Source organism: Lissotriton vulgaris, chromosome 5, assembly GCF_964263255.1.
Source record: "Lissotriton vulgaris chromosome 5, aLisVul1.2, whole genome shotgun sequence".
Lineage (NCBI taxonomy): Eukaryota > Metazoa > Chordata > Amphibia > Caudata > Salamandridae > Lissotriton > Lissotriton vulgaris.
In genome coordinates, this window is record NC_141693.1 from 1,083,465,413 (window position 1) to 1,083,479,430 (window position 14,018).

General features: G+C 39.8%; 1 protein-coding gene across 1 annotated transcript in view; it reads right to left on the bottom strand.

Moving 5' to 3' along the window:
• The window catches only part of LOC147712037 (VPS10 domain-containing receptor SorCS1-like), a 2,945,658-nt gene that overhangs the window by 637,454 nt on the left and 2,294,186 nt on the right, over nucleotides 1-14,018 (bottom strand). Inside the window, exons 14-15 of the mRNA XM_086922756.1 lie at nucleotides 13,138-13,245; nucleotides 11,111-11,228 (exon numbers count right to left, since the gene is read on the bottom strand). Of these exons, the coding sequence (XP_086778882.1) occupies nucleotides 11,111-11,228; nucleotides 13,138-13,245 (226 nt within the window). The remainder of the gene's footprint in view (nucleotides 1-11,110; nucleotides 11,229-13,137; nucleotides 13,246-14,018) is intronic.

Sequence of the window (14,018 nt, forward strand, 5' to 3'; positions counted from 1 at the left end):
CCCGCCTCGCCTTTGCCTTACCTGAGCCGCCGGACTTCACCGCGCTCCGGACTTCACGCTACTCCTGCTGCTCGTCACCGCTCCTTCCCGCCTGTCGTCATCACGCACGTTGCGGACATCGCTAGGTGGCGGCCAGCGCTATGTCGCGGCCGGCGCTATTTTTAGGGGACTACTTTGTTTTTAAAGTTTAATTTACGTTTTCTTTTTATTTTATGCAGCCTATGTCCATCTACACACCCTGAGGATTACAACAATGTATTGGGTGTGTGGATTGGCGCTGTGGTTCCCGAGTTTAGCTTGCCAAAAGGTTTCTGTTCTCTCTTTATATTAGTAGTATATATATATGTATATATATATATATATATATATATATATATATATATATATATATATAATTATATATATATATATATATAATTATATATATACACATAATAGTATACAACAACTGCATGTATATATTATTACTGATAGGACAGGATATGTGCTGCACCAATAATTACCTCTCCAACCCCTCTTTTGGATAAAGGATGTTTAAAGTTAAAAATGTCCTTACATTGACAAGGCCCCAAAAGCTATTTTCACTGTGGCAGGGTTAGCTATTCCATAGAAAAGCATTTGGAGTTAATATGAACATTAAATAACGTTATCTCCACCTAGGAACTAGTTATACGAATTAATTCTTGGACTTTTAAAAATGTATATTGCGAATTCCATGCATTGGTAAAAGTCAATTTTACAAAATGCACTTTACAAAGTCCCTTTTAACCTGCCTAAATCCTCCAGTGGTCATTTGTATGAGCTTCTCATTGCCAATCAGGGGCTGAATAGCTCCATGATGACGTGTTAACTAGCTCCCAGAGTGTGGACAAATGGGATGAATGTGGGCAGGAGTACTGTTCTAATGATAGGATGACTATCTGGGGAGTGCTGAGGAACTTAATTAACATCAAAGTATGCCTACCATATTACAGGCAGATGTAGCTAGCACCTCGACCTGCCCTCATTCTCCTTTTAGTTAGTCAGGCACCAGGTCCAGTGAGAGAGGAGCTACTGCCATAACCAGCTTTGAGTGACTACAGTGGAGGGTTTTCTTATTTCCCTGGCTATACTTCTAGCGTGAGCACAGGAAGTCCGTACTAGAGATGAAAGGTTCTGCCATCTTGGTTTTAGGTAGAGAGGGGTACTGTGGGATTGTTTGAGGTAGTGCACAGAGGATTTGCTGCCAAAGTGGGTAGGGTTACCCCTGAGAAGTTTTTCCCTATTGGTTAGGGAGGAGGCCAGGAGTCACCTTTAGACAAGTGCCACGCATACATATGGCACCCCTGGGAACCCCATTCAGATCACTATGGACCTGTGAAATATAGAAGGACTGCACCTGCTGTTGAGACATGTGAGGAAAATCCTAAGGACTGAACCTGCTTCCACTTGTACCCAGGAGAAATAAGTTAACTCAAAGGTCAGTTGGATAACCTCCTGTTAAGCTACAGGGACATAAAAGCCCCAAAAAAGTCCAAGTTAATTAGGAGCCAAGCTGACCAATTTAAACTGGATCTGCCCTGTACCGTGCTGGTGGCTTCTGTTGGAGTGAGTCCTGAAACCCAAGTGTTGCTTTTGAGGTCGTGGAACCCTTGGCTTGTTTCAGAATATGCTCACCCTGCTTAAACCTGAAAACCTGGGACTTTGAAACTGTTTGCTATTTTTTGCTTAGAGACAAGCCTTTGGATCAGGACCAACCTGCGAGCTAACTGAACGGTGCATGGGTGGGCCTGGTTTTAATGCAACTACTGCTACATTCTTCTCCACAGTAGCAAATCAATTTATAGTGATAATGATGCTGACCGGCATTCAATGACATCTAACCCATTTTAGCCATAGCCAGTGGTCTTATTCCCACTTTCAAAGTCTGACTTTCAGACAAAAGTCAAAGTACGAAGGTATAACGGTTCACTGGCCCAACAGTGAGCAACATCTGACTGACCTTGACAACTTCCTTAGCATACACTACAGACTTTTCCTGCTTGGACCTTTTCTTGCTTACATCAGCAGCTTCACCAATACCTAATCCTTTGTCAACCCATCATCAACAAGCCCATCTTCAGTTCCAATCTGCAGCCTTGCCCTGCTGAGGACTCTACCCTCCTGGAGGTTTTGCCACTGTTAAGTTAACTCTTTGACCAGGACCAACCTGGTATCATATGAACCCTAACTCCATCACGATTGACCTCGAACATTACACTTATTGTGGTCCAGCACGACCAGTTGCCTATGCTTGGTGCTTTGCCCTTTTTTGTGCTACTTCTTGAAAAAAAATCTTAATATACATAGCTCTCTTTCCCCCTTATTGGATTTTTGTCATTTTGGTGTCATTTTGGTCAATAATATAGACTCTACTTTTATAAATTGTAGTGGGCTTTTATTGTGTTCTCTTTTTGCCTTTTGTAACTGTTTTGGTACTTTTAAACGCTTCACACATTTTTCTTAAGTTAAACCTGTGTGCTCTCTATCATGGCTACCCGGGGCTGAGCTCAGGTATAAATTACTGAAACATTTGCAGATCTTAATGAGAACAGTGCCATTATTACTGTGGTGGACTACCATCCACTTTCTCACAGTCTACATCTCCTGCTACTGTGCACTCCACTATGTTCCTGCTGAAACTCACCTTTAGGATTCCTTCACTTCAATCAATATTTTAACTTTCATACAAAGAAATGCTCTTCATTAGCTGTGCAAAATCCAATAGGCAAGAACATGGTCAGGCTACATGGATAAACTGACAAGGTTTTGTGAAAATCTGAACTCTAACCACATGGAGATCCACCTCACATAGAACCTGAGCACCACCAACATAGAATTTCTGGATGCACATCACAAGGGACACACAAGACATTGTCCTTTTGTGGGATTGATCACATTGATTTGGACCCCAGGGGTGGGAACAAAGAATTGCACCTTAGACGTAGTGAGGCACTATGCATCATGAAGCTCCAGGAGGTAGAACATGGTATGAATACAGACCACAAATTACACTACTTGCTGGGCGACTAAACATCTGACCACAACCAGGACTCATTAATCACATACCAACTTATTGGCATAAGATATATACTTCTCTACCATGGTCTTAGAATAGGATGATAGACTGTTTTGAAATTTATTATAGCGTCCCTATGTCTCATGTATCAAAGTGTAATGTAATGATTGTACTAATTGTTCTGATAGACTCACATGATAATTTGTAACAAATAATAGATGTAGACATGCCATTGTATAGTGCCAACTACTGTACAGGCATGGGATTGGATAATGTATGTGGCACTGAACATCCAAGATATGGGATTTGAAGAGATAACTTACGATATTAGAATGTCAAATAATGTACTACCAAATAATAAATAACCTCCACCCCGTGGGTTACGTATCATGTATAAGATATTTTAATGATACTGACATATGATCTGTTTTTGTCACATGAAGCTCAACAATATTTATATTTCTCACATGCAAAACCATGCAATTTGTGTCCCCATCCCATTTCCACCTCAGCCCTTCCTCTTCCTGAATACCCCCAACATTCCTTCCTGCAGATTGATAGTCTACACTTATATACTATCTCACTCATTCTCTCCCCATGAACACTATGGGTCCAGGTTAGGATATTGATATCAACGCTTAACTATTTGAGGTAGAATAGTAAACCAACTAATAACATTCTAGTGATTACTTTTGAATATTACACAGATACATACCAAACTTTGATATCTACTGATTACTCCTTTCCATAAGTGCTCACCGCAACGTCGTACTAATCTAGGTACAATAGTGACCCAAATAATATCATTATTCTAGGGACTTCCTTGTGATTTTTGCACAGGTACATGCCAATTTTTGATATTTATTGAATGCTGTTTTTCATATGTATTCACCGCAATACGGGCAGAACCACACACCCAACATGGCAGCCATCTTTAACATACACTCCTGTGCTAGTTGATTGGGCTACTTAAAGGCTTTTCCTTCCGGGTTCGACACCCACATGGCCATACTGAGGGGACGAGGTCAGATGTTAAGAGGACGCTGCCACACACAGGTATTTACGATTACGAACGTAGCAACTCAACTACGGACTTCGCAGTTCACTGTTTTAAGCTATATAAGAGTACTTTTATTGTTTACAGCGCATCGCTAACTACCAGAATACGCCGCCTAAAAATTGACGTACAGACACAACACTGATACGTGTGTTTCGGGTAAGTGGCAGAGTTCTGTTAACACACTTGCCATCACTTTTCCGTCACCCCACTTAATGGCGCAGCTCACTCTGTTAATACTATACACAGTGGCGTCCCCACATTTACTCATGACCGACTATCCTGATATTGTCATATAAACGGGAAACATCAAATGACAGCTCATTTGCCTCTGTCCCATACTACTAAGCACACTTACGCAGTGCATTGGAGCCACTCATTGATTGTCTCAGTGCTCCTCTTACTGCCCCACCGAGTGATCTTGCTGGCTTAACCCACAATCGCGTTAAATCTACCTATTTGACAGGATGCACTTAATGTCAATGATAAAGCTCACTCATCTGTTTGAAACAGTCAAGCACATGACTCAGTGCCTTTGTTAATCATTACTGTAAATGGATAACTAGGGGCACTACATTGGCGTTGTCCTTATCGCCATGTTTAATCACGTTGCTGCCGTTATTTAGCTCGCAAAGTACGCCATTGCACTTATTAACATGTGCACCTATCATTTGGGCTGCGGGCTTCTGCAATTAGAAATTTTGCTCTAATATTGCTATTATCCTCAATTCAATGTACAGATATATTTAGGACAGACACAACCACTCTTCTTTGGAATTTTCCCAGCAGCACTAAGGCTGGGAAGAAATTATAACCAGTCAAAAGGTATGTCCCTTAGATAGTTTATGGCCTCATGGGCCCCCTTCTTCTCTCTTCAATATAAATATAAGATATGTGTACAGGACCATAATATTCTACACATTTTTTAGGCTCAAAACGCTATCCGGGATACATACAGGTAGGCCTGGGCCTGCACCCATTATTTACACCCTACCAAATCATACCATTAACATAATTTCTATGCGCACATGTCCCTCTTTTATTCCTTAAAATCCCCTATTGCCTCCACTGCATCAGCTATAAGCCTTCCCACCCCATCCAATTGCTTTCTGGTATGAATACTGTTTTGCTCACCACGTCAGATATTATCCAACACAATTAATCTATGTATCAGACATTGTAAGATGATTTATTGCACAAAAAGGCATTTACGCAGTGAAATGATTGGTTCACATATATCTGTTTTTTGATTGTATTTGATATAAAAGTGCACAGTTGGGACCACTGCACATCTTATGTACAGTATGTATCAATTGAGCCCACATTTATGGGCTTATATTCTGTTTTTATATATGTTTTTCCAGCCCTGACGAAGTCGCAGGTCTCTTGTCCCGATCGACGAAACACGTGTTCGCTGGAGCTACAACAAGAGAACATTAAATTCATTTATGTACGCCATTCTCGTTTCTTTGCTATAAGTGTACACTGTTTGTGTGTGTGCCAGGGCCTGATGTGAGGCAAGAACATAATCTAAAAACATTATCCTGATGATGGTTCCTAGTGCACATGGAACGATTAACCAAAACATGAATGGTTGGGATTGGTACTTTCTGAAAATCATTTAAAAATATTGTTCCGAAAAAGATTTGCTATGTCCTTCTTTGTGTTGGTGCATAATAGCTAGGTTGTTTTGCATGACTATTTTAAAGAGAAAGTACAACAATGTTTTAACATTTTTTATATTATACTATTTAGGAATATAATAATAGTTTCTGAATGTATTTTGATTATGCACTTTATGAATCAAAGTTTTCTAAACTAAAAACAATATGATTAAATCAGTCTTTACAAAAAAGCAATCACACAATAATTTGTTCAGGGTGCGTACCTGATGCTTTCCCTGCCCACCTGAAATTTGTTGCTGGCTGTACTGTCTAGGGTGGGAGTAAGTCCCCCAGACTTCTGTGTAGCGATGCAGGGCTGAAGGTAAACTGCTCATAAGCGCCAGAGGAGTCCAGCAGCATGGGTGTGCTACTGCTGCTTTCCCTGCTCACTTGAACCTTATTGCTGGCTGTACTGTCTGGACTGGAATAACATCCTGCGGACTTCCATGTAGGGAGGTGGGGTGAAGGTGAAGTGCTGATGACTGCCTGAGGAGTCCAGCAGCACAGGTGTGTTCCTGCTGTTTTCCCTGCCCAGGTGAACTTTGTTGCTGTCTATGTACCCTAGACTTCTGTGTAGCGAAGCAAAGAATGAGGAGAATCGCTCATTAGCGCCAGGCGAGTCCAGCAGCATGGGACATGAGCGGGGCACACCCGGGCATATGCCCGGGTGAATACTTGGCCAAGTCGGGCCCTTCTTAGTCCATCATTGACCAGAGGAGGCCAGGCCCAGCCCTCTTGGCTTCAGCTTACCGGCAGCCATCAGGCGTACTGTTGATAAGGTATTGTAGGCCATTTTCCTCACTTTCAACTCTCCCTGCGAAATTGCAACAATAAATGGGAAAACAAAGTTACTTCTGCCTCTATCTTGGGCCCCCAGACACACCCACATACAACAATTGACAGTTTACGGGCTTCGCAGTTGAGCGGTTGATGTTATCTGCAAAAACATTAAACTGATGGAGCGGCGGCTTTCCCTCATGGCCAAAGACCTTGTTCCATCCAGGGTACCTCTGCTCTCCATGCTACTAACCGCAGTCCTACCTCCGAGGTTTGCTCACCCAGCAAATCAAATTTCCTTGAAAGGGTAGGTGGCATACTGTGTAACAGCATTGTCGATATGTCAGGTAGATGCGGCAGGTCCATATAACATTAGAGTGTCTGCTCCCTTTCCTCCGCACCCTGGCCCAATGGCAAAATGAAGGCAAAAGGTCCAGTATTTAAAATAATCAAATGCAAAATCCACATCGAAGTTGGGGAGCCCAAATATCCCCGTCAGCTCTCCCCACTCCTCTCCCACAGACCATGCTTTCTGGGATACTATAAATGGCCTACTTGGTAAACTTGTGGCCCATAAATTGTGGCCTGGGTATGATTGGATTACAGCTCTTGAGGCCAGTTTAAAATGCCTAATTGAGCAACAGGAGGGGCTACAGGGCCCTTCTCAGGGGTCTTCATCCACTGCGGTCAGAACTACCCCCACATCCCCTGTGCAACTCTCTTCCCATTCAAAAGTAATGAGTGAAAGGGGTGGCAATGGCCCACAGTCAATAACTACAACTTTTCGTGGCACTCCTAGAACCTTAAGCAGTGGGGCCACCTCTATGAAATAACAAGAGCTGCATAGGAGGCCTAGACCTCCTGCCTGTTAACAATCTTCCCCCGCTTTCTGCCCATAAGATGTTATTTGCCAAAAGCCTCAACTGAATCAACATTCAACTTTAAAAAACGAGGTTGCACACTGGCTGAATAATAATATGACATGCTGCTGGGACCTATACAAAGAAATTCTGTTTGTTCAATGCTTGGGGGGCATTGGGTCTCTTACCGGGCAATTTCCTGGAGACTGCACAATCGTAAACTTTCAAACCCTTTCTGGTGGCCAGGGATATTCTGGCTCAAGCCAGGGCTGGAATGGTAAAACCTAGTCCTTTAAGGATTCTCTCACTGGGCTTTTCTTTTAATAAACCTTTGGCCCCGCTCACCATGGGGGGGTTCAATGGAGGTCAAGCCCTCCCTCAATCGCACAGTAGGATGCAATCTGTTGCCCAGCAGTCACTTGGAGACAGAATGATGGCCCTCTCGGGCATGGAAGGTCATGCGCCTACCTAGCCTATTAGCAATATGCAAACTGATTCACATACCCTGTCCAGGAATACATTTATGGTGTTATCTGCCATGGAAGGTATTGACTCACACCACACAAGGGAGAGTGGCCATGCCACTACTGAATCGGGCAGCAGGAGCAACATGAACCCTAGTTTATTTAGTTATGCGATCCCCCTCCGTGCCCTTATAAACTGGCAACCAGTGTATGCATGCTGGAGTATGCCGCTTCTATCTTGGAACAGTGCAGGGACACTTTATAGTGAGGATTGGCTGAGTTATATTACAAAATCTGATATACTTGCTATCAGGAAACCTGGGCTTTTGACTCTGTAGCCATTAATGGGTTCAAATCGTATTGTTCCGATGCAGTCCCGTAAACTGCTGAGAGAGGAATGGTTGGCTTAGCCATTTTTTGTGTCATGCTTCATCAGAAACTTGAAGGTCAAATTTCTAGCATCAAAGCCATGTTATCACATTTTAAATCACCAACTGTCAAAAGTGTTTAATATACTTTTAGTAAATGTTTATTTTAACTTTTTTTCTACACACCCAGTAGGCTTTATTCAAGAGATGGGAAAGCTAGTGCGAGTTTTCCAATGTTCAAGGGGGATGATACTGGTCATTTTGCACATTCAATCTATTATGAAGCTCTAATCTAGTTGGCTTTATCACATAACCTGACCTTCTCATCAGACATTCAGGGCAATTGTAAAGTAACCCCCCTCACTTTTACAGGAAGCGGCAAGAGCAGCACAATAGAATTCAACCTCTTATTGATGGATTTGGCACAGAATCTTGCATGTTATGAGGTATGCCCACTTCCCCACATTGATCATAACCTCATTATTTTAAGGTTTTCGACCTCTCTTCACAATGGTACACCTAGTAAGACCAGCACCCTGTTGATTATTTGGCAATATAGTGGGACCGATTACACTGGGGCTCCAATGATCCACATACGTTTTTCACTGGTTTTTGATTACTGAGGCTTTCCATGACATCCTTAAAGGCAGATCCCAATAAAATCTTGGACAGCTTTCTGGGGATCTGTGGAGTCATTTCTCAATGCCTTTTGTCAATTTAACCACCAAAAGAGCGAGCTGTATTGTCATGGTTTAGCCCTGAATGTACTGTAGCACTTAAAGCCTTGAATCTGGCCACTAATAAAATGCCCCGTAATACTGCTGATATTAGAGAAGCAAGAAATACATATAAGCAAGTTATTCAGAAAAGGAAACAAGAAATCAGAATGAAAGTGTGGGAGGAATTGAATAAAGCTGCTCATTTGAAAGATATTAGACTTTTTTGGGACATAGCCAATCGCCCCTTTTTTCAGACAGTCAAATCACCAATATTGAGTGTCATATCTCTGAAGAAGAATGAATAGAACATTTCTTGCTCTTATTTAATCCAGACAAAGGGGGCGTAAAGATAATAGGGCTGATCCTCACCGTATTTATTTATTAGAGTTGGCTAATTGATGTTGTAGACCTTATATCTGTCACCAAAGCTATCATAAGTGTTGCTAATAGGAAGGTGCCAGGCCCTCATGGGCCCCTATTGGTTTATTTAAACACAACACGGAGTTATGGCTCCTTTGGTTACAAATGTATTGAGAGGCAGCAGTCCAGGGCAATCTTATTGATTCCGGGAGAGAAGCCATCATTGTACCATAACTCACCTGCATGTTATCGCTCAATCTCATTGATTGATTCTACAGTAAAGGTTTTGTGGATGGGTCATTTTGTGTAAATTGGAGGACACTGCTGAGGCAAACTTCTTTTTTTCACCAGTACAATATGGTTTACGACCCCGTCTCCGTGCAAATTTGCATAGCCCTTTTATTACTGTGGTTAAAGCTATGGTGCACTCCTAAGACAGAGTTTTCAAGGCAGGCGCTGGTGGACTGCCTAAGTTTAGACAATATGCCTGCTATCCCAGGGTTGGCATATGTTAAAAACAACTTTTATAAAAAGGCAAACAACCACCTTTTATGTTTAAATTTCGTTATTGTTTTGTATGATTTCAACAAAATAATCATAGCAATAATAGAAATATGCCTTTTGACATCCCAAAAACGTAGAAGCGTTTTGACTTAACTAAAATTCAAAGAAATACTCTAATGAAGTTTTGAATCATACAGAGAGGAAATTAGACTTGAAAGATCACTTGACATGAGTTCAGTTAATAGGTACATGCAAATATTTACCACCACTGGCATGGAACCTTATTTAACCTGGATTACCAACCCAGAATATAGATTGTATTGGACTATTTACTGTGTATAGATAGATAGATGGATAGATAGATAGATAGATAGATAGATAGATAGATAGATAGATAGATAGATAGATAGATAGATAGATAGATAGATAGATAGATAGATAGATAGATAGATAGATAGATAGATAGATAGATAGATAGATAGATAGGATGAAAGCAAATATATGTTCATGAAAACAAAGTCGCACCATGAAAGGTAAGATCAACCATCAAATCAAGGTTTCCAATAACAATTGAATATAAATCTCGTTAAAAAAATGTACATTTAATGGTCTGAATTGCAAAGAAAAATGTGTACAAATGGTGACCTCTGCAGAGTTTTGGAGTTTCGCAAAATCCGGCAGTACATGTGGAAATCATGCAAAATAAAACTTTGCTGCTATTTTCCATTTCAACGATATAGTCATCAGTAAATTGAGTGGCCGCAGGAATGACAGTTCACTGGAGTTCTTGCATTATGGAAATGCGCGAAACTATGTTTTGCTTCGAGTCGTAATTTTCCTGACAGAGAAAATATTTCCCCATGGAGCACCCTCATCACATCACCTCCATGAAATATTGTGACGTTTCCTTCGCCTTTGAATAGCGAAAATAACTTCCTGTATGTGTATACAGAAAACTATTCGCAAACGTAAGTGTTTTTTGCCATGCATCATGTTTTTCATGATTGCTAGGAAAGGCTAGTTTTCTGATCCTGCACTGCAATTACGACTGTGGTCGCTCTGGTGCACTACCAGATTGTCCATTTAAAAAAAAATCTGATCTGTAAGCCGAAACGTCCATCGATTCTGTCAGTTTAGATCACATCATTTTCACATGTAGATCAGTTTTTCATGTATGCATGTTTGACTTGCTTGCTTGAAAACTATTATGTATTGGGCTCAAATTCTCTGCATTAATGAAAGACAGCGAAGGCAGAATGAAGCACGACCAAACACACAACAATTCGATTGGTTGTATTACCTGGCTGTGGAGCTGCCAGGGTCGATAATCCTCCCGGGTACACCTTCTATCAAAAATAGATTTGTAGTCAACTTTAACCAATTGCCACTCTGAGCGATGACTGAAGTGTCCAAAGACCCTATAAGAATTTGAAACAAATAAGACAGTTAGACATTAAACGAAAGCAAACTATTTTTTGTATGCGTGTGGATTTACATATAAATATATATATATAAATATATATAAAGAGATATATATATAGATATATCGCCAAACGGTCGTGTGCTGTCACACATAGAAGGTAACTGCACTCCAGGATCAAGGAGATTATAGTTTTAGTGACTGGCGCGTTTCGACCTGAACGGCCTTTGTCAGAGTCACTTTCCACACCTAGAAGTGCTCTCTTTTCTACCAAAACAAGTGAGTAAACAATAATAAAGCAAGTTAACAGACTCAACTAGAACACAATATAGTCTCATGTTTCAAAAAGGAAGAAAGACTGCCTGCTGTAGTCATTGTTAAATGTGAGAAAAAACATTAATTGATATTCTGTGATACCCACATTTATAATTTAACTATTTTTAACTTTATCAAAAGTATGTTTATACACATCAAACAATGCATGATTTTTCCAGGTCAATGTGACAACTCGAAAATACATGCCAAGAGGCAGACTGAAGGTACATTTGTCAATATACCCTGCAATGAGATTGCGCCCAGTGGCTAGGTCCTGCCCTCCCTAGCAGCATACTGCATGTTTCTGACTGTGTTCCAGAGTTCCGAAAACTTGAGGTACTATTCAAATCAGAGTCAAAAAGAAAACAATCCTAAAAATAGAAAATAAAACAAAACAAAGAGTCTATTCTGTGTGCATCTCTTCCCTGTTAAAACACACAAGCGCTTCAATACTTGATAATATGCCTCTGAATAAAGCGCTAGTGTGTTTTAACAGGGAAGAGATGCATAAGGAATAGACCCTTTGTTTTGTTTTCTATTTTTGTATATAAACATACATATATAAGTATACATACATGTATATACATATGTATATACACACATATATACACATGTATACATACACATCTACATACATATATATATATACACTATATATATAAATATATATAAACACATATATATTTATTCCGCAAATCCCTTCTTTTAAGAGAATAAGTCAGCACTCACAAGAGAGTTTCTTCCCCAATCCTTTAATTCGTTTGGCAAAACTCCAGCATTTCAAGTACAAACTAACACGTTTCGCAACCAACAGTTGCTTGTTCACGGTATTTATATATATACACATATATACATATATATATATCACAAAGAATCTCATGTTTAGATTAAACTAATCAGTGCCATAAGATTCATGTTTTCTTTTTATGTCAGGGGATGAGCTTTCTCCCTCTTAAAGCACCCTGTACATTTCAATTGTATGCTGTGACATCATTATAGCAGTTTAGTATTACATATCAGGAAAACTAGTTACTTTATTCTTTCTTCACAGTGGTGCTAGGACTATAATTCAGGATGTAGCTCACCATCTGTAGATGTATGCACCAATTATTGGGATAACCAACTGTAAAAGGTCTGGAGTTTAGCTCTGAGTAACTCCCAAAATGTGACTACTGTAAATCAAAAGAAAATGTGACATCCCTTGTGCGACCACAATGAACAGCCTATGTAGATCTGCATACAACAGTTCATGGTAGGGTGCGGTGAGGGCATTTCAAATAGTTTAGAAGTGAGAAGAAACGATATGCAAGTGTTGATGCTTCAAATTGAAATGTGTTGTGCTCATGGATATGGATAGCTAATGGTAAACCACTCAGCAGTGGTCTTTAAAGAAGAATCTGTTCCAAAAAGCACTGCAGAGATCAACTCAAGAACCAAATTGCATTGGAAGAGGTGAAGTGATGAGAGCTCGAGATCTGGAATATGGACAGACCATCGTAGCGTATTAGAAAGTTGAAAAAATGTTAATTACTGTAACTCATTCAAAACCTGTGTCTGATGAATCTGAGCTAAGCAACTCAGTGGTCTCTTACGTCATTATCAAGGTCTCTTCTCCAGGTTCTCCCAACACTCCATCCACAAAGAGGGGGGTTGAGATGAACATGTACTTGCTCCACGATCTCCCTTCATCAAAACTCAACCTAGTGGCAAAGACAGACAAAGATGTCAAGGTTAGCCAACAGATTCTTTTGCCTCTCGTCTTTATATATTTCACTGAATGCAAAATATATATATATATATATATATATATATATATATATATATATATATATATATATATATATATATATATATATATATATATATATATATATATATATATATATATATATCATCATAATGCAAACTAAGAAAATGTTCTACAAATATTTACCATAATGGAAGACATGCACATCCAATGTTTGTATATCACTGCAGATATCTTTGCAGACATTTTTATGCACATAGCCATGGGAAGACCACATTTCAATCAATTTGGAACTTAAAGTGAGATGCCAATAGTTTATCTACTTCTCACTGTTAAATACCCAATCTAATTAAGAAAAACCATTACAATTTCTGGTTAGAAACTGCTTGTGATTGATTATGTAATGCAAATCAATTAGATAAGCTCATAAGATCAATAGACCTGTAGTTCGCCTCATCATTCATAATGAAGGGTAAGCACTGAAATCAATAAAAGTGTGGAAGTGTCTCATGCTCAGTAGTGAAAACAGTAGGTGAATATATGAGACCAGCTGTGAATATAAAACAAGATTGTGTTAGTCCTTTCAATGTCTTAAAGGATTCCAATCTTTGGTTTTTAACAGTTAGTGAAACTCTTTTTCCATCTTTTGCTATGGTTTTATAAATATTTTCAAAAGGTTATGTTGAGTGTTTTCTAGATGATAAATGTTTTGCAGTTTATTTGAGA